Source organism: Stegastes partitus, unplaced genomic scaffold, assembly GCF_000690725.1.
Source record: "Stegastes partitus isolate 25-593 unplaced genomic scaffold, Stegastes_partitus-1.0.2 Scaffold1270, whole genome shotgun sequence".
Taxonomy (NCBI): Eukaryota; Metazoa; Chordata; class Actinopteri; family Pomacentridae; genus Stegastes; species Stegastes partitus.
Window position 1 is genome coordinate 101,816 of NW_007579001.1, and position 19,453 is coordinate 121,268.

General features: G+C 42.2%; 1 protein-coding gene across 2 annotated transcripts in view; it reads right to left on the bottom strand.

The window, feature by feature from the left end:
* Window positions 1–19,453, bottom strand: part of LOC103369319 (serine/threonine-protein phosphatase 2B catalytic subunit alpha isoform) — a 67,255-nt gene that overhangs the window by 25,186 nt on the left and 22,616 nt on the right. For both annotated transcript variants that reach the window (XM_008298009.1, XM_008298008.1), the window contains exons 2-7: window positions 16,207–16,407; window positions 5,381–5,505; window positions 4,700–4,811; window positions 4,123–4,268; window positions 3,238–3,377; window positions 336–413 (exon numbers count right to left, since the gene is read on the bottom strand). In XM_008298009.1, the coding sequence (XP_008296231.1) occupies window positions 336–413; window positions 3,238–3,377; window positions 4,123–4,268; window positions 4,700–4,811; window positions 5,381–5,505; window positions 16,207–16,407 (802 nt within the window). The remainder of the gene's footprint in view (window positions 1–335; window positions 414–3,237; window positions 3,378–4,122; window positions 4,269–4,699; window positions 4,812–5,380; window positions 5,506–16,206; window positions 16,408–19,453) is intronic.

The window sequence follows — 19,453 nt, forward strand, 5'->3', positions numbered from 1 at the left end:
CCCAATTTTTTTCAAAGAGGTTTTGTCGTTAAAAGCCGGGGTGAGATGTTACCTCGCTGAAAATTAAGTGCTAAATGCGTCTGAATGTGAAGCACGCATCCGGCTAAAACTTTGTCAACCAGAGGCTCCTAACAAGATCTGCATGAATCATTCTTGACACATCACATCTGGCCATGCTGGGTTTTTTTTTATTTCTGGGATTAACATGAGTTCAGACTGCAACGGAAAAACCAGACAGGTTGGATCAAAGCTTCTTTTTTTAAATACTGAATCACTGTGCTGTGCGACAAAGTGTGATGGGAGAAGACAAAAAAAAAAAATGCCACAACACTCACCCAGCATCCTGCGCTTCATGGGCCCGGATGATAGATAATAAGTTATTGTGTTGTAGAAAGTCACAGACTGCAGGGTAGCTGTTGAATAAAGAGACGTTTGGTTTACTCATACATCAAGAAAAATCCCAGTAAGACCAAGAAAGGACGATCAATGGAAATAATTAAATAAGTCACGGGCGTTATTGATTGCGCTCGGAGAAACGGCGGATAAACAACACTGAGTTCAAGCTAAATTTGTTCCAAAAGCGACTGCAGCTCATATGAAGACATATCGCCTTGAAAGATTAGCAGTAAAGAAGACTCTCATATCAACTTTAAGCAGGCTCTTATAATATTTTAGAAACCGTAGAGTTACTCATAAACACCAACCCATACGATGATTTCATACTATAAGAGCAGTAGGTGTGATGCTTCTCAAATGTTGGATTGTATTTTAGAATGAAGCTAAAAAAAAAAGAGTCAAGTACGACATGATTCATAGCAGACTGCTTCTTTAAGAATAAAAAAAAAAAAGCTATCACTGGGGAGCGTTAGAGCGTGTTTTATGCTCACGTTGATCTATTCAGTCTGCGAGACCAGAAGCCCGACTGCCAACAATCAAAGTACGGTTCAGTCAGGCTTCAGAGTTTTCCATTTCTGCAGCCTCCTATCCTGCAGCAGCGGCTTCCACTGGAAATTTCCTTGGCAAACGCTACTTCTTAAGTAAATGCGCCTTTAAAACTGCATTACCAAAAACACATTTGAGCGGCGCTTCTTCCAAACACGATTATAAAAAAAAAAAAAAAACCCAAGCGGACGTCGGGATTTGTGAATCGTGGGATGCTTTGTAACGAACGGCGTGAGTGGCAGCTCACGATAAATGAGTGGCACCGTCGCTTTACATAAGAAACGCTTGGATGTGGGAGGACTTTTTCAGGAATAATAGGGGCCTAATTCAGCTGTTGCAGTTTCTAGAACTTTTGGCTGATTGAAACGGCTTTACAGCTTCTGCAGATGAAATTTCAGGGAGCTTCACGGCGTCGTGTGACAGCAGATGAATGTATTTTCTTGTGTCTGCTGTCGTCACTCTGATTGGAATCCCGGCCTGCTTTAGATATTAGTTTTGTTGTTATCCAACCCAGAAATGTAAAGCTTTAAAAAGAGAGAGAGAGGGAAAAAAAAGAAGAATCCCTAAACACCCCCAAACAACCAAACTTTTGTGGTTCGAGTATGATGTACGAGCTGGGATTTTACACTAAGTTCTGTAATCTCAGCTCAACACCTCTGCAGAACCCGAGCACAACAACGAACAACACCCACATGCTGCAATCACAACTAAAAACATTTTCTTCAGCTGAGTTTGAAAATTTTAAGAGACTCTTTCTCAATATTTAACCAAATACACCGTCGAGGCTTCGGAATTATTAACAACCTCGCGCACATTCCTGACAATCACAACAAACATCTGCTGGGAGGGACGAGCGAGCAGACGCCAAGAGGGAATTAAAAATGCAATGGGTTTATTTTTCTTTACGGGAGACGAGAAATTAGGAATAAATGTTTTATTTTTCACTTGATTTCCTGCAGCAGATGCAAATTCGTGCCATATGGCGCTGTTCGGGCAGACAAGATACATTTTGGCCTAGTTTGTTTGTTGGCAGTTTGCGTTCTGAGTTTAGATCATCTCCCATCTGTCCAACAACAGGGCACAGATGTTAATGAGCTCCTTGGACACCATGAAGAGTTGCACAAGAAATTGGTTCACCAATCTGAGGGGCACGTTGCATCGCCGCTGTGGTAAAAGGGGAACTTTAATATGCATAGCTGGGATTAACACCAATGATTAAAAGATGCGACAACAAAAAAACCAAAACAACAACAATCCCTTTAGGCTGACTGATCTATACTGCTGAGTGGAGGCAATAATAAAGGCAGCCATATTTGAAACATGTGCAATTTCATGCCTGAGTTACGTTTGTAAAAGCGTTACGAGCGTGCCTGCGGCGTCGGTGGGGAAACATTGGTCGGAGGCAACAAAGAAGCTGATGCTTTTCGGGGAGGGGTTGCTTGAGGAATGGCTCTCGCTCGGTCTGGCTTAAACTGTCTCATAAATCCTGAAAGCCAGTGTGATGCCAATTAGCGACCATCCCCTGGGCAGATGAAGTGGAGGACACTGATGAAAACAAGACTCCGGAGGAATTTTTGACCAAACGGCAGAAGGTTAACAAGGATGCTGGTACAACACAAACAGTCAAATCAGTCGTCTGAGGTAAAAGGGCGACGCGTCTGTTCGGCCTCTCTTCTGTTACATTAGCGGGAGAACATCCTGTTAACCACTTGTTGATCTGCAATGTAAACGCTCAAAAGATGTAAAGACAATTAGGGAAATATGCTCTCGTAAATCCCCAACGGCAGCAGCAGCAGTGTTGGGAGTTCATTTCCAACATTAAAATACTATTAGGCCAGCAGTTATGAAACACCTGCTATTATTAATAAAAGACAAAAAGAGGAAATGCTTATTAGGAGCTTCAAGACATTTCTGACTACTTCTGCTGGCTTGCCCGAGGCACGCAGGGCCAAGTAAGCATCGCTCAGGCCATAATGAGCGGAGGGAGCGCCGAACGCATTTAGAGACAGGACTGTGCCTCGTGGTAATGTGCCAGTTCATTACATTTTGTGACAGTGCAAGCTGCTTGCTCCGAGCACTTCCTCTGTTTGTTCAGTTACTCAGCTCAATTGAAGGTAATGTGGGTTACATAAATACAGGCGACAGGACTCTTTGAGAAATTCGCCGCAAATATAGTGCTGTGGCTGGTGAACGCTAGCCGGGATGTTAAAGCTGCTATCTCTCTGGAATCTTTGGTGCAGTCTTCCCAAAAAAAAAGAGTTGCACAAGCGATCTCAAACAAGACAAAATGCTCACCTGTAGAAATAAGAACAGCCTCGCACTGTGTTGTGTGTGAAGTGCTCCTGGCTCTTCTCGTTTCCAAAGTCCTCCAGAGGGTCGGACCACAGCAGATCGCACATCGGCCCGTAAGCTGGAGGCTCTTTGAATCTGTCTAGCTGTGGAGGAGAAAGCGAAAAACTCCTGTCAGTCTGTTTGGCAGGATGAAGAAGTCTTCGTAACGGCTGCAATTAAATCGTGACTGGAGCTAACATGCGTGCTGAAATGATTTTAAATGGCATTCAGGGTCACACGGCGCGGATGACGTGTCAAAGACGAGCTCATCTTTCAGCACCTGGAAGGATCTTTTTCTTTTCTTTTTTTTTTTTTTGGAAAGGCATGAAAAAAAAAAAACCTGATGGCAGCCATTCTTTTCAAGCAATGAACATAAATGTCTTTGCTTTCAGGCAAGGATAGCTCTTTCTCGAACAAAAGCTTGTGGATTACTGGATGGGTAGCATGATGGACACTTCAATAGAGCAAATTCTATTATGCATGCCCTCTGATTGCAGCCACAAAATCCATTTGGAATTATTGAATTAGTTTGAAAGCAGGATCCGACTCTTCAACATTTTTTAATCAGAGAGAGGACCAGACCGGTGCTTACAATCCCCCGTGTCCAAGTCCTGAGCAGTATCTGAGACAGATCTGGGAGAATCGCTTCATGCACTGCGAGCAAGGTTGTTATTTTCACAGCACATCATGCTAAAAAAGGACAGTTGTTTTTTTTCCCTCTCTCATTAATAATTTTCAACAAATGATGTGTATTTTTAAAACCATTAACCTGCCGTTAAAGAAAACACACACACAAGACTGTAGCTTTTGAGAGATTATAGAGAGAACGATGTCAAATCAGACACATACTTTCCTGATGTCGTCAAGATTTGTGATTTCTGGAGATAGTCCTCCGTGTACACACAGGAACTGCTGGTTCATAAGTGCAGCCAGGGGAAGGCAGTCGAAGGCGTCCATACATGCGTCATACACCCTCTCTGAATACTTAATTCTACCTGTCATGGGGGGGGGGAAATAGGGCAGGGAAAAGAGAGCATGCCAAGTCAAACAACGCCGCTCTCATACATGGGGGCAGTGTGCTAGCCTGGGACGGAAAAAAACTTCCAAAACATACTTGGAAAAAAAAAAGAAAAGAGCACAATTTCACAGCACTTTTGTTGTTTTTTTTCCCTTCCCCTGTCTGAGTCCAACAGAAATACTTCTGACATGTGTAAATATCAAAAAGGGCAAAAATCTGCCTGAATCCTGCAGCAGGCCAGAGGGTCCTTTTAAGTGAGCGTTTGAGGTCAGCGGCTGAACTGGACACATAATAAACAGCTTTTAGAAAGAATAACTCAATTTTCCTTCCACTCTGTACAAAAGCGTCGGAGACGGAGCCTCACTTCAGATCAAAAGGTGAAAAATGAAGTGCAAAAGCATTACTTACATTCCTGCTTAAATGTGAAATACTCTGTTAAATGTCGACATTCATGATTCCCACGCAGCAAAAACAGTGTTTTGGGGTAAAGGATCTTTAAGGCCCACAAGTACAGCACACACTGAAACAAAGAAGAACAAAGAGAAACGGTTAGCTTGTCATCTTTACTAAAACTCCAAGCAAAAAGCCCTCAAGTCAGACTTTGTCATCTTCATAGCGTGGCACAAAACAAGTAGTTCTGCTCGTAATGAAACATTCATGCGGCACATTTTGTGGCGCATTTCGAAAGAGATGACAAACCTTCAAAGGAACCTTCGGAGAACAGGCACGGCACACTCCATTAAAATATATTTTATTAATACAAGTATAATGTTTCAGGCGATGAGATGGCAGGAGATATATATATATATATATATTAGCAACTCCAACCTGCACTCCCAGATTAAATACATGTATTTTGCTTCATATTAAAAATCCCTCTGTACATAACCCTAAGCTACGCTGTGACATTTGCTATCCAGGCTACATTTGAAGTTATTACAAAAGCCTATTACCACTCCAATATCTGCAGCCTGATTTGATCCACGCTCAGAGAAAAGCTATTAATAAACACAGCTTCAGTCGAGCACATGGTGTGTGTCGCACTTGATTAGGCCCCTCGCGAGGACAAAAACGAATATACAGACTCACTTCAATACTGAAATACCCTCTGTCGACGTAGTCCCCCAGGAAAAGGTAGCGCGTGGATGCTGGCGATCCTCCTACTTCAAACAGCTTCATCAGGTCAAAGAACTGCCCGTGGATGTCGCCGCAAACTGGAACATGGCAGGAAAAGAAAACAAGACAAAGAGTTTTTACACCTGAGAAACAACACATGAAAGGCATCGGGTATTTGTTTATTTCCACATTTTGCATCATTTCTAATGTTTGCCGTCCAAGTGAAGTGAGCAGCGAAGAGCACCGAGGCCAGTCACACAAACGGTATTTCATCTGTAGCTTACTAGATGCACTTTAATTAGCTTCCTTCATCAAACAATATGAGAGATATTTATAGAAACTGTTGTTGATTAGCTCCACAGCCCACACTACTACTGTACTACTCCCAAAAGTCACACAAAGAACACTAAACGATGGTAATTTGTACTTTTAAAAAAAGGGAAACAGGGGAACAGAGTCTGAAAAACAATAAATAATCTAAGATATGAACCTTAGCGGACAATAAAAGTGACAGAACAGTGAAAGATTAAAAAAATAGAGAAGAAGCAGGAGACAAACTGATAAATCTCAGTGGATGGAACACAAATGGAGGCGAGCGTCCTCATTTAATCGCTATTATTTCTATTTTATATATATTCAGTTATAGCTACCCTTATTAATGAAGAAGCCTGGTTATGAATGACAGGTTCTCTGCTTTTAAAACATTTCCTTTAACGTCAATCCGCTGTCAAAATGTCCACTAAAATGAGTCGTTTAATCACAATCCATGATTTATAGGAAGTGTAGTGTTTCCATGGCAGGAACTAAATGTTAAATTCCATATGGACACACGTCTTTAACAGCAAACTGAATGTGCCAGACGTCAGCACACACTGTTTTCTCTCTCAAAAAAAAAGAAATTAGTCCAGTTTGGAAACGAATCACGAGAACTGGCTCCGTTTCCGTACCTCGCTTTTCCACCACATCCTGCTCTTTCAACCCTCGTTTTTAACCTTGAGGTGTTCCGACTGGCGAGCGGGATCGAACGCGCCTCTTGCCAGATACACGAACGCCTCGTTGGCCAAAACCACTGGAAAGCTTTGTCCGATCTCTAAACTTTTCCCGTTAAATTACCCGCGATTAACAAATCTGGCTTGTCGTCGCGGTAACTAACAGATAATTACTCAGAATGTGCCTCACGCGGTTGAATTCGCTGCATCACTTGACAGGCTTTGATCTGCTGTCGTATCATTTCCATACTAACAGCTACGGCAGAGGCAGCTGTTAAACGCCGTCAGGGGAGTATTCTGGGACCGAGAGGAACCGGCAAGTGATTCACCCTGGATTGGTTTCCTATCACCCTATGTGATCCTATACTTTATTACTCCCTGAGGACACGGGAGGAGCCGAAGCCACCGGGGATTTGCTGCTCAGCCGGCATTGACTGACAGGAGAGCGCAAGAGAGGTCGTCTGATTTAAAGGCTCTGGTCAATTTTGCAGATTCTGTAAAGGTCAGTTCAAGGATAGGCTCCAACCTGCACTTATTTATCACTGAAAAATCTCATTATTCCTCCCCTGCTCGTGAGCCGACTTCTGGGTTATTTCTCCCTGTGAATAAAATTCAATTTTAATTACCCAATATTAAAAAAAAACAACTTTAAGAGTACAGATGTTCATTCTTTCCCCCCTCCTCCATCCCATATTCATTAGTCTGTGTGCCATCAGGACAGCGACTCCGTTCTAAAAAGTAGACTATTAATGAGGTGCAAAACAAAACAAAACATAAACACAGTCGTTCCTGCATTTCTTGCCGAGAAATAAAAAGCTGCGACAGACTTGAGGAGACAGCCGCTATGTGTACGACACCGTAGCAAAACACTGAACATTAACGAGGCGGTTTATTTAAGGGCATGATGGGGGATTTAAATTATTAACGTGAGCCGCCGCTGCTGTGTCATGTTAGCAGAAATGTGTGCAGAGACGTGATTCCTGCAGCTATTCAATAAACTCAGAGGAAAGTTGTTTTTAAACAGCATTCTAGAGTTGGAATGACACTCATGTACACACACACTAGATCTTTAGATGTTTTAATCGCCATCAGGGTACGTGTTTACATCTGATTGGCTCCAAATTCACTCTGCAGCGTGACAATGACCCCAAACATGCAGCATGGAGTCACGAGGAACTATCTTTAGTGACGACGTGAACAACACGTCTTGCAGCAGATGGTTTGGCCCACACAGAGCCGTGAACTCGACCTCGCCGAGTCAAACTGGAATATCGTGAACAAACAGAAGCAACCGAGGCGGCGAAAGTCCACACAGGCGCCGCCGCGAGTGCTGCAAATTAATGTGTGCAAACGTACGAAGAAGAAGAAACACCCAAATTATTATAACTGAAACAATGATCGCTTTAGCCATCCAGGTTCCTTTTTAGAAAGAAATGAGAGCCCAAAGGTTCTATGTGCAACATTCAGAACCAGCATCTCAGCATCTTGTACACGACCGCCAACTAAAACGAATCCAGCAGCACCATGAGCCCGAGCTAGCACTGTTAAATACACTGATTAGCTGGAGTGAGTTGTTGGCTGTTCGTGGCCTCGCTGAGAGATGTCAAGTCTGTACAACAACACAAAACATCTTGCACTACTTTGGCCACAAGCTGCATCTTGTAGTTGTTAAATTATACCCATGCTATATTTACAAAAGCTGCTTTTGCACACCACAAGATATATTTGCAGAAAAACAAAAATATCATATTGGTTTTTAAAAATATCGCTCAGCCCTTGAAGGTGCACGTCACAGGTGGAGACGCTCCTTATTATAGCTTCAAGTTTAATTATTAACTGACTTGTAAATGTTGCTGCAATCTCTCTGATAAACGCTTCCAAATTCATTGTGCATCAAGCCCAGCTCCACTCGACTTGCTTTTGTTTTTATTCTGCAAATTAAAATCCAATCACAACAAGGAGGTCATGAGTTTGAATCAGCTGACGCGCTCAAAGGCCGGATGGGAAATTTGGACGCTCACACGGCACCAGTGGAGGAGCGCTAATCCAAATCGAATGAAACTGAATATGAGTCCGCTGAATGTTAACGGCTGTCAAATGGTGTCTTAACAGTATAACAGGCATGGTGGTGGACAAACGTGTCAGCGGGGGCTCAAGTTATAACTAATATTAAATCGTTTAACACAGCGAATTAAAATCTACACAGCCGGTGCGATCAAAAACAGCAATTAACGGCAACAGGCAGCTTTTTCTCTCCTGATTTGAAGCCTTTCCAGTTTGGTTAACAAGTTAGAAAAAAGTAATCTTCATCTGATAATAAACAAATAACGCAAAGATAACAATCAGCAATATTCAGTGAACGCTCTCACAGCGACGGCAGCGATAAGCAAAGCATCCATGTCTGATGCCAGCGTGCCACAATTCATCTATTCTTCAAGTAATCGGCTAATTAAGTAATTAACAACAGGGTGAATAGATTTAAATCTAATTTGAAAAGGACACAGACTTTCTTTTTGTGAAGCTGTTGCTTTATGAACTGTATCTTGGAGCAGGAAATACAATAAGAGCCTGTGAAAAAAGTCTTTCACAGAGATACCCAATTAGTGGGAACTGGAGGACAGCGTTGGAGAGCAATTATCTCAAGTTACGAGCCTCGTGAGACAGCTCGGAGAATCAGCTCGCCTTGACTGTATCGTAAAGCTCCGCTTTACCATTTGTCTTTTATTAAACCCACACTGTGTTACTGTTTAAATCCACAGCAGGGACCGACTTCAAAAAGGTGCCTTGTTATTTGTGTCTGATTTCTAAAGATGTCCTTATTCCCTCATGTAATCAAACCAAATCTACTACAAACGCCGGGCTGGTCTATTTTAGATTGGTTGTAAAAGTTCAAGGGAAATTGATTTAATGGAACAAAAATGACTAAAACTGTGCTTTAATAAGTAGAAATTAAACTGCAGCCACTGTTTACTGGTTCTGTTATTTACTGTGTTAAGTACAAAAACAAAAAACACCACATAGCTTCAAAAACTGTTGAGAGCAAAACTCCTCTTGGTCTTAATAAATCAATTTTCTGTAAAACTAGTTCTCATAACAATTGAAAGTGACCATGTAACTGTGATGTCTTTTGAAATCATTGCCGACATTCATTTAATTTGCTGAATTTACTCTTTGAATAATGCATATTTTCATGTATGATTTAAAAGCTGGGTGGTGCAGTGCTCTCTCCAGGTTTTCTGTCATCGTCACACAGTCCACAGACATGCACGGAAGGTAAACCGGTGATTCTAAATTAGCTGTCGGTGTTTAGGTGAGCGTGCACGGCTGCCTGTCTCGTTGTGACGGACCGTTGACGTGTCCACTCTGCCTGTCAGCAGGAACGGACTCACCGCGACCCTCCATTGGATAAAGCATGTACAGCAGACGGATAAAACTGTACATCATGATGCAACAGAATGCAACACAATTACCCCAGCGATGCATCTATCCTGAAGGGTGTGTGATGTTAAGGCTGCTTATTGCTATGGAAACATCCCAATGGCATCAAATCCTTTCAAATCCAAACAATGGCGGCTTGTATCGCGGAGGTAAAAAGACAGTGACCCAGGCTGCTGCTGAGCTGATAAAGGATCCCTGTGAGCATCACCAATGGCAACAACGCCGCGTAAAAACATTCAGAATCAGACTCTGTAGCTAAAAAACATTCACATTAAACCTCAGAGAATAGCATACTGTCTGAAGGGAGGACCACCAAGAGAGCAATTATTGTGAAAATCCAGTGTTTACAGTTTCCCACCGAACTGAGCGATATTTTAGAAGTCCATTGAGGGAGCGAGAGACTTCAATTTCACCTGAAGCACACGTCAAACACACTGTGTGTGGGAGGACTGCACCTCCAGCTGACCTTTTGGAAAGCTATCACTAGCTGGCGGAGAAAACAGCGGGGTGACACGGCGATGCTGGGAGTTCAATCACCGGCCAAAAAGACCCGACGTGACCGTCACTGTGATTTGCAGTCACCTCTTCTGTGCGATGCTGGTCGATGCAAATCAAACAGAAACAGTGCAGCAGCCCACTCCTCCGGCTCAGGGCTCTGCTGCTTTATCACAGCACACACACACAATCCTCCCATCACTCTGTTCCTGTACACCTACAGACGTGCTTTTGCCTCCCTCCCTCCCTCTTGTCACACAGCACACAAAAACGAGGTGAGAACCAAAGCCCACATAAGAAGAGCAGGTGGGAGTACATTATCTGGAGTGAGAAACAATTCGTTCTGGCCATCTCCTGCTTGTGCGCTAAAGTGATCTCCCTGAGTAGCAGCATATCAGCGGGCAGCAGCTATTGAGTGGGTGGTGGGCATTACACAACCTGGCTTCAGAACCTACACAGGCCACTCCAAAGGCCGGGCTCATTGAGCGAGTGAAATCCACGGCGGTGCAGACTGTGCCAGATCGTGTTTTGATTGAGACTGGCCGATAACAATACCCCCATTTTTTTTCTTTTTTTATGACATCCTGCAGCGCGTGCATTTATGCAAAGGCTGAGGTGGAGCTTGTTCCCAACATCAATCTGTACGTTTCAGAAGCTGCCGTTAAAGTACGGCAGCGACGATAAATATCACAATCTCTGATTTACTGGTGGACTTTGAAGAAATGAACTAACTCGAAATTACCCTGCTGGTGTAAACTGCTGGTTCCCAAACCTTTATAGCTATTTAATGCCTGCCCCTGACTGGATGTATCTATAAATATGGGCTTTGAGCTTTTATTTTATTGTTTCCGTTTTCGAGGCCCGAATAGGAAAAGCTCTTTAGTATTCCGCATGCAATAAACAAAGATCTGGGAAAAAGACAGGGTGAAATAAACATCACTTTTGTGCAGCAGAAATGCTTTTTCTTCTCTCCGAACATGAACAAGCCGTTTGCTTTATGCTACATACACTCGAGTACGTCTGAAATCAGAGGCTTCACCGATGCCAAAACCAACATCAGTGTTTTAGAGTTTAAAAAAAAAACATAACAGACGATGGATTGGACATTTTTTTATATTAAAGAAAATGTAAATCTGATTTGAACAAGGTGAAAAAAACATGGAAAAGTTATGTGATGCATTATATCAAGGTCTCCCAGTTTCTACCAAAGAAATATCCTCTTATTGTGACATTTGTTGTCATCGATCACAACACACAGTACAACAGCTACCACGTATGCAGACACGGTTCCCGGTTTATCTGTCTGGCTCTAGCGTCCACACACATGTATTTCTCATTAAAAGACGGTTGCGTAAGATTTAATGGCCTTGCAAAGCCACACAGAGCAAACACACTCTTCATTTACCTCGTCAAGGTCTCATCAAGGTTTAGTGAGACCTTTCTACGCATGAGTCTTAACCTTTCCTTACCAAGAACGGGTCGCCTTTTTCTGGAGAAGAAAAACACTATGAAATAGGAGGAAGGATACACTGGACCTTGGATTATTTCAGATTTTACTGAGCACAAGCTCTCATGAAAAATATTCCTCGTGTTTTAACCCTGTAGATACAAAAAAACGTTGTATTTTTTAAGGACAGATGTGTAAAAACAGAAAGAATCATCAAATTTTCTGCTTTTGAACCGTCATAGAACTAATATTTTTTAAAAATGCAGTTCTGTGGGGAAAAAACAACCACATTTCAACTTGTAATTGGAATATTTCACCAAATTGACTTAATTTTTCATGCACAATTTAAAAGTTGGCTAAAAATCTACATTTTGCTCCAACCAGATTCTGCAAAAAAACAAATATTCTGTGCATCTTGGCACAACTGTGAAGCCACGAGTGACTCATGTGACCAACAGTTCGTACCAAAAAGTTGTGGGACTGTTGGGCTGAACTGCAGGCTGTGTTTACTCTCAGCAGATTGGAGATAATCATGGAAAAAGTCATATTAAGAATGTAAATAGTGAAATAACGACACTACTTAGAGCCACTATTTTTGTCCACTGTTGGAGAAGCATGTGGGTGTTTTATAGTTTTTTCAAGATAAACAATTAAAGTTCTTTCTTCTTTCTCATGACGCTGCACAAAACCCATTTCTGAGTTCTCTCTACTTCTACAAACGGCTGTGCTGTTTCCATAGAGGTGCAGAGAGAAAAATGAGGTCCACGGTGAAGCAAAATATGTGACAGGAGTCAAAGAAACTGCTTGAGAGGGTTAACGTGATCAAGTCGGGCTTCGCAAGCACGGACGGCGTGTAAAGCTCGCCGATGCCTGTTGATGCTGGAGCTCTGCTGACGGCGACTTGTGCGGAGGCCACGGGAGCAGCTTGTACTCAGTAGCCGAAGCCAGCTCCGTTCGTCACACACACACCCCTCCCGTCATGAAAACCCCACCTGCCATCTGGCCCAACAAGGAAGTGACTATGCGAGAAGCAGGGAGAGAGAGGCAGGCAGAGAGATAGCTGACATGTCATGGCGCTTTGCATCCATGATAAATATTTACATACTAATTTGCTGACCATGTGTCGCGTTGGAATCGGAGGTGCGTTAGCCGAGGGGAGAGAGAGAGATCGGCTTCTGACCAGGAGGGTTAGACGAGGGGAAGAGTGGCGAAACAAAGACATGTTTATAGAGAATGGTGAGTTCGGGAGCGCGCACGAGAGGGAAACACAGCAGGAGTGTGAGCGCGCCCAACAGAGAAATCCTTGTTGAAAAAGACTAGTGAGTGGGAGAGGGGTTGAGACAGGGGTGTTGAGTGGGAGGGAAAAAAGTGCTTCATTGCCGCACTCGTGTACACAAGCGCATGAGCACAAAAAAACACACACACAGCTCCTCGGGATCTGCTCGACAGAAGCGCTGTTTCTATGTAACGCAACAAAGGCGGGAGGTTTTGCTGGCCGATCCGTCATTTCTGCCGCTTTAAAAAAAAGAAAAAAAATCGGACAGCTCGTAACAGGGCTTCTCGGAAATTTCAAAGACAATCCGACCACAGAGGAAGGTCAGAACATGTTTACACGCCAGAGTCCAGATTGTGATCGAGTTAAGCCATAAAATCGAATCATGCTTTTACACGTCCTGCAATAAACGCATGTCATTCACTCGGTAATCTAATCTCTCCCACACCCAACGTCACATACTTTAAAGTCGTATTTTAAGCGGTTTGATATTACTCATAATTTCTACTTTTTTTTTTTATTTTCCTGGTGCTACGGTGAGAGGAGGGAGTTTTCCATCTTGTGCATATGTGTTTAATTTTTTTACAAATCGCCCACTGCCTCGCTATGGAAATGAACTTATTTAGCGGTGCTCAGCTCAAACTGGAACATCAATACCATTTGGTTGGGCTTCAGTCTGAGTTCGGGCTTAATGACTGTGGACAGAGTGGTGCACAGCGACAGAAACTGATTTTCCCTTTCGCACGTTGTTTGCATAGCAGCCACCTTATCATGCATGTAAACCGCCAACATTTAAGGCCGCAAACATGCCGAAATGATCACTAATCTAGCTAGGATTTGTCTTAATCTCTTGGTTAGGTGCATGCAAAGACAGAGGAAGGAAAACGAGGCTTACGACTGTGCAACCTGTTTGCATCTTTTTCTTTTTTTGTTAAGCTCCACTCTCACAAGATATTCTCTCGTAACCCCAGAGACTGTTTAAAAGGCGTCGTGCATTCATGAATTTAAGCAAGTGCTGCCGAACGCGGGTCCCCTCCGGTCGATATTGTGGGAATGAGCTGGTATTAAGAAATGATGGGTTGCCATAGAACCTCCGAGTAGGCCTCTGCCTCTGATTACGACGACATCAAAGAAGCCTCATCAGAAAGTCTAATGGAGGAAGAGGGCACTTGACCAGGAAGAAAGACAACAATAGACGCACTGGATCTGTGCATTTGCATCAGCGGGAAAACCTCCCACAAGCAGCAGCATGTTCCTTCAGGGAGGAAGCCGCGAATGAGCTCAACTTCAGCTGCTTAGAATAAGTGCACAACTATAAAAAAAAAAAAAAAAAGCAAATCTTGTTAAGCATCCACAAGCAAATGAGATGAAAATTAGCTTTTTTTTCTTCATAGTTTTACCCAAAAGAAGGCTAATGTGTTTCATTACCCTTTGCTAAGTTTAGCAGCGGTTTCCAGCGTCACCTCTTGACATTAAAAGAGAAGCATTCTTGTTAGCTTTGCAAAATTGAAACCTGCGTGTGGCTGAAATTGCACTGCGATGGCTAGCGACGTGGCCCATGTGTGGCCTTGAGGCACACAATGACTCAGTTAATTAGGAAAATTAAGTTTTCATGCCGCTGTAAACATTCGCTGCTCTCATCCAGCCGCGCTTTCGCTCCAACGCGAGTCTATCTGCGAGTTGTTTAAAACCTCCTAATACGCAAAACAAACAGTCGGCTATTGTGCGTTTGCCACACAGCGCAGTTTTGATTGGGATTTGGAATCTTTGGGAAAAACACAGCGACAAACAAGCCAGGAAGCTTGGGGAGCGCTCGGCTTCTTCCATCGTGTTTGCGTGCAAACACCGGTAATATCTCTGAGAGGATCATCGTCTGTCGTTCATTAAGGTAACCGATGACAAAAAGTTTTTCCTTCGACTTGTGAAGCGTTTCTTAGGTTTCAATTTGGGATGTAGGGAGACTGAAGACATGGGCGGCAACGCTAAAGAGCAATAAACGCAGGTAAGATCTGAAGATATTCTGGTGTCCTCTTAATAAAAACGATAATTTGTGGAGCTGTGAGACCTCTGACTCATGGTTTAAATTTCCTAAATCCCACCTGTAGATGATTCGTTTTGTGTGACTAAGAGCATAAAACCCAAACATAGTCTAGTAGCACAGAAGACATCTTCAATAACATAAATTCTGTTTAAATGATCACAATAGCTGCTGGGTTAGTCCATCTGAAATCATCAACTCCATCCTGCTCTCTGATTTGCTTCAATCTTTTTTATTATAAACGATGTTAGCTCGACATATCAAGTACTTTTCGAGATAAGAATTGTTATTTCCAAAACTGCTCGTTGACCCACTTTGACCACTTTTTTTTAGTTTTTTGGATAATATTTGTCAGATTCTCTTGCTACGTTTCCCATTAAGAACAAACTTGACCTTTAAGACCAGTGTCACAGCTGGACTCTAGCAGGAAGCTAAAGGTCATGAGTACATGTGCATTTATTCAAACTGTTGAAGAGTTTACCTCCAAGCATCTCTTCCAACAACTTTATAAATACATTGAGTGTAACAGGTAAGCTAACAGTAAAAAAAATAAAGAACAATATGCTGATATTAAATCTATATATTGAAGTAGTTATATTTTGAGCTTTGCAAACTTTAAAAAAGTGTTCTGTATGTTTTGTTTTGTTACTATATGCAACTATATATTGTGCTGTAAATACCACTAGCTGGCTTCTGCATTATTATTATTATTATTTTTAACGTGAGCTCAAAGATGGGATTTTTTTTCCATATTTCAACTCCCCCATGATTATACATTATTTAATCTACTCGTTCAATATTGCAGATTCTAAATCGATGACATAGCGAGAAATAACAGTGAATATTTCAGGATTTTGTCTTTAGCAGTTCTTGAGATATTGACATTTCAATGTAGCCTCAAATTTCAATGCTAAAAAAATGTGCTGAAAGTGGGTCAACTTGCAAAAAATAGATTATCTCCATAAGTATGTCATATATCAAGCTACAATTTCACAGATATCTTTATAAATATACAGACTTTAAGCTGTAAAAGTTTCAGCCAAATCGGAGAAGGTTGAGAAGATATTTTGGTTCTGTCAACAGTTTGTTCTACTTCGGTGGCTTTGTGCCATGACTGACCTGTCACAGGGGCCTCGATGTCCAGCAGGTTCTTCTCTGCACGCAGGATGGCGGCGCCCTCCCCTATGAGCCGCAGAGCCACCGCTTCCTCCACACGGCCTTCCTTGGTGAGGTGAGCTTTCAGCACGTCCACTTTGGGCTTCCCATCGCTGTCAAACACCTCTTTAGCTGTCAGCCGGTGACTGGGGGGGAAGGGGACAGCTGCACGGGTTTAAAAAAGAAAGCATCATTAGGGCCGATGCACTTTGGCAACATGTTTATAGTGCTTTAATATTCTCTTCATTGACAAAAGACTTATGAGGATACACAGATAATTCCACATGACTGAGCAAACGGCATTTAAGCTGTTTGATTAGCAGGTACTTTGTACCTTCCAGGGGATCGACTCCCCGCAGGAGAGGGAGTCAGCGTTCACTCCCCTGCTTCCAGCCCACCCTCGGAGACAATTTACCAGATTGCTGCGATGATCTGTGAGTCATTCAATTTTCAATATTTATAACAGACCCACACATTTTCTAGTTTGCTTGGCAATGTTCACGGCAAAAGAGATTACACTTTGAAAATGAAGCAGAGAACTGAGACATCTGTTGTTTTATTAACATAAAGAGGGTTTCATGTGAGGACAAAGTCTAAATAACGCGAGTATGTGCAGGGTTTAATGTGTAACCCTCTATATTTAAACATGCTCCGCTCTATGCGTGAATAGAGGCATCATCCTCACTCTGACATGCATTCACTTATTTGTCACTTACAGTTCTCCAAAAGGAGTAAAGTGATGTTTATTCCCGACAGTCTCGAAGGCATCACAGAAATTAGACTAACCAAATCCACAACAAATCTCTGTTACTGTCAATTTCCATAATTAGCGGCTTATAAGCCGTCGTTTTTCACTGCAATTCAGTGTGCTCCGGTGATTCTGGATACGGCTGACGGGCGCACAAGCCCCAGTGTTGCTTTGCATGTATTTTAAATCTAAAACGATGTACTCTCCGATCTAATCACTGCATTAAAAGAAAAAAAACAGACGAATGGAAGTTTCAAAAAAATGAGACGAGGTTTTAATTACTGTCCAGTTGCAGACTTTGCACATCGCACAGGGGTGTGACTAATGCACTGAGCAAGTAGCAAACACTGTTGAGTGTGTGTGTGTGTGTGTGTGTGTGTGTGTGTGTGTGTGTGTGTGTGTGTGTGTGTGTGTGTGCACGCTAACATCCATCCCTCCCAAAGGTGACATCATCGGTAATCAGACCGCCGCTTTATCTGTGCCACACTGTGCTCAGTGACAGACGATATTTGGGATCTCAGCTGCAGTAGTTAAAGCTTTCAAACAGGTATATGTTGGAATTACAGATTTACTGGACTCGCACGGCTGCACGCTGGATATTTTTAAGCATCCCAGTGCCGGTAACAATCTCTATGTGACTGACAGTAACGTCGTTCTGACTCCCGACGCATGACGCTGTTGAAACTCTGTCCAAAGAAGCAGAAACCAATGTCTGATATGTGAAAGTCAACAAACAGGGATTCCTGTACTTAGCTGACCACTATTTTCTCCTGACCCAGTATTTTAAGGATACGAGTATGACGGTTCACTGAAACGCTCAAACTTATCACCAGTGTTGTTCAAGCTAAATAAATCTTCTTCAACAATGTGCCACTAATGTCTCCACTCAGGTCTCTGGGGCATCCAGGGATCCCTTCATCTGAGATAGTATTACCCAAGGTCCCGGTCTGACCTCCCATGAGCACCTGCTGCTCCAACTGGAGCCCCAGGACCAGGACCTCAGGGCTTCGGGCTCCACAGTGGCAAACAAGCACCGGCCCCCTGAGATGTTCAACACATACGGCACGGTGTGAACACTCATGTGAACTATTATGGACCTTAATGGGGGCATTTTACAACTAAATAGAAAGACAGGGGGCTGAGGTCTAATAGGGACAGCAGCTGGGTCAAGAATCTGCTGATGATGGTTGAAGATCCCATCCAGGATTGTTCAAAGACATGAAACAATACTGTTTTCAATACAACATGGAATAAATAATAACATAGGTTTTCCAATAATGAAAAAAAAGCTCAACTATCTGGTTTGATTTACCCTCGCTTGTTAAAAAAGTATAAAATCAAGTCGATTTATTTAATTTCAAAAGCTGAACTATTGTGAAGAAGATCAAGCGTCTACTTCAAACTCATCTAAAGTGTCTAATGGACCAAGAACAATTAGGGGGAAAATATGTAATAGCAGTTTTTCTGACAGATTTAAATACATTTTGTAAAGTCAAACCTCACAAACAAACATTAGATAGCATCATAGGAGTGACTCTGACACAAGCAGGATGGTGTAAAACTACTGACTTGGTAGGTTAAACAAACAGTCAGATGATGGTGAGGATGTTAAATAATAAGACCAGGTTTATGTCAGTTAAATCACAGCGTGCATGTCTGAATCACATGGTATATATTAACTAATAGGCATAAACAACCCCTGAAAGTTTCTTCTCAGGTTAAATTAAACCTAAATACAACATTAGTCCCACTAGCTGATAGCCACACCTCATAGATTTTAGTAAGCAGATTGTTTAAAATTGCAATTTTGATTTTAAAAAAATATCATTCAACTTTTCTACTCTCAGCAGAAGAATCTGATGTTCTTGTGTCTGATCACACATTATTCTGTAAACCGAAGCTTAAAATAACCTAAAGTGGAGGCAAACTTTAAAAGCACCATTATATCAGGAGCATTGATTAGCTGGCTGTCACAATAAACACTGTGAAACATGTGATGGGAGCAGAGGCCAAGGTGCTCGCTGGATTTTCATTTAGACAACGTTGTTAATTAAGTTTTATTGCGATGACGGGTAAACTCCCAGAGCGGTCCACCACAACTGTGCTGCTGCTGCTCTACATGAACTTTATGAGACCAAACAAAGTTGTTTTTAAGATAACGGTGTGGAAGGATTGTCAGAGGTCGACCCACTCCACCGAAGATGCAAACAAAGAGCTACTTCTATGGTAAATAAAAATCTGCATATTTAACAGCTGCAACTGTTGTTTGGTATCAATAATTAATAGTCACACAATGTAAAAACTAACTTAAATCCAAATATAGTAAAACTGTGGAACTGTATGGCCACACACTGGAAAAGAATGAATTACCATTTGTAAAATTACTGAATATTCATGTAGACCATAGATACACTTCAGCATGTTTTTCTATTTAGTCTGTGTATAAATGAAAACTTTATTTTG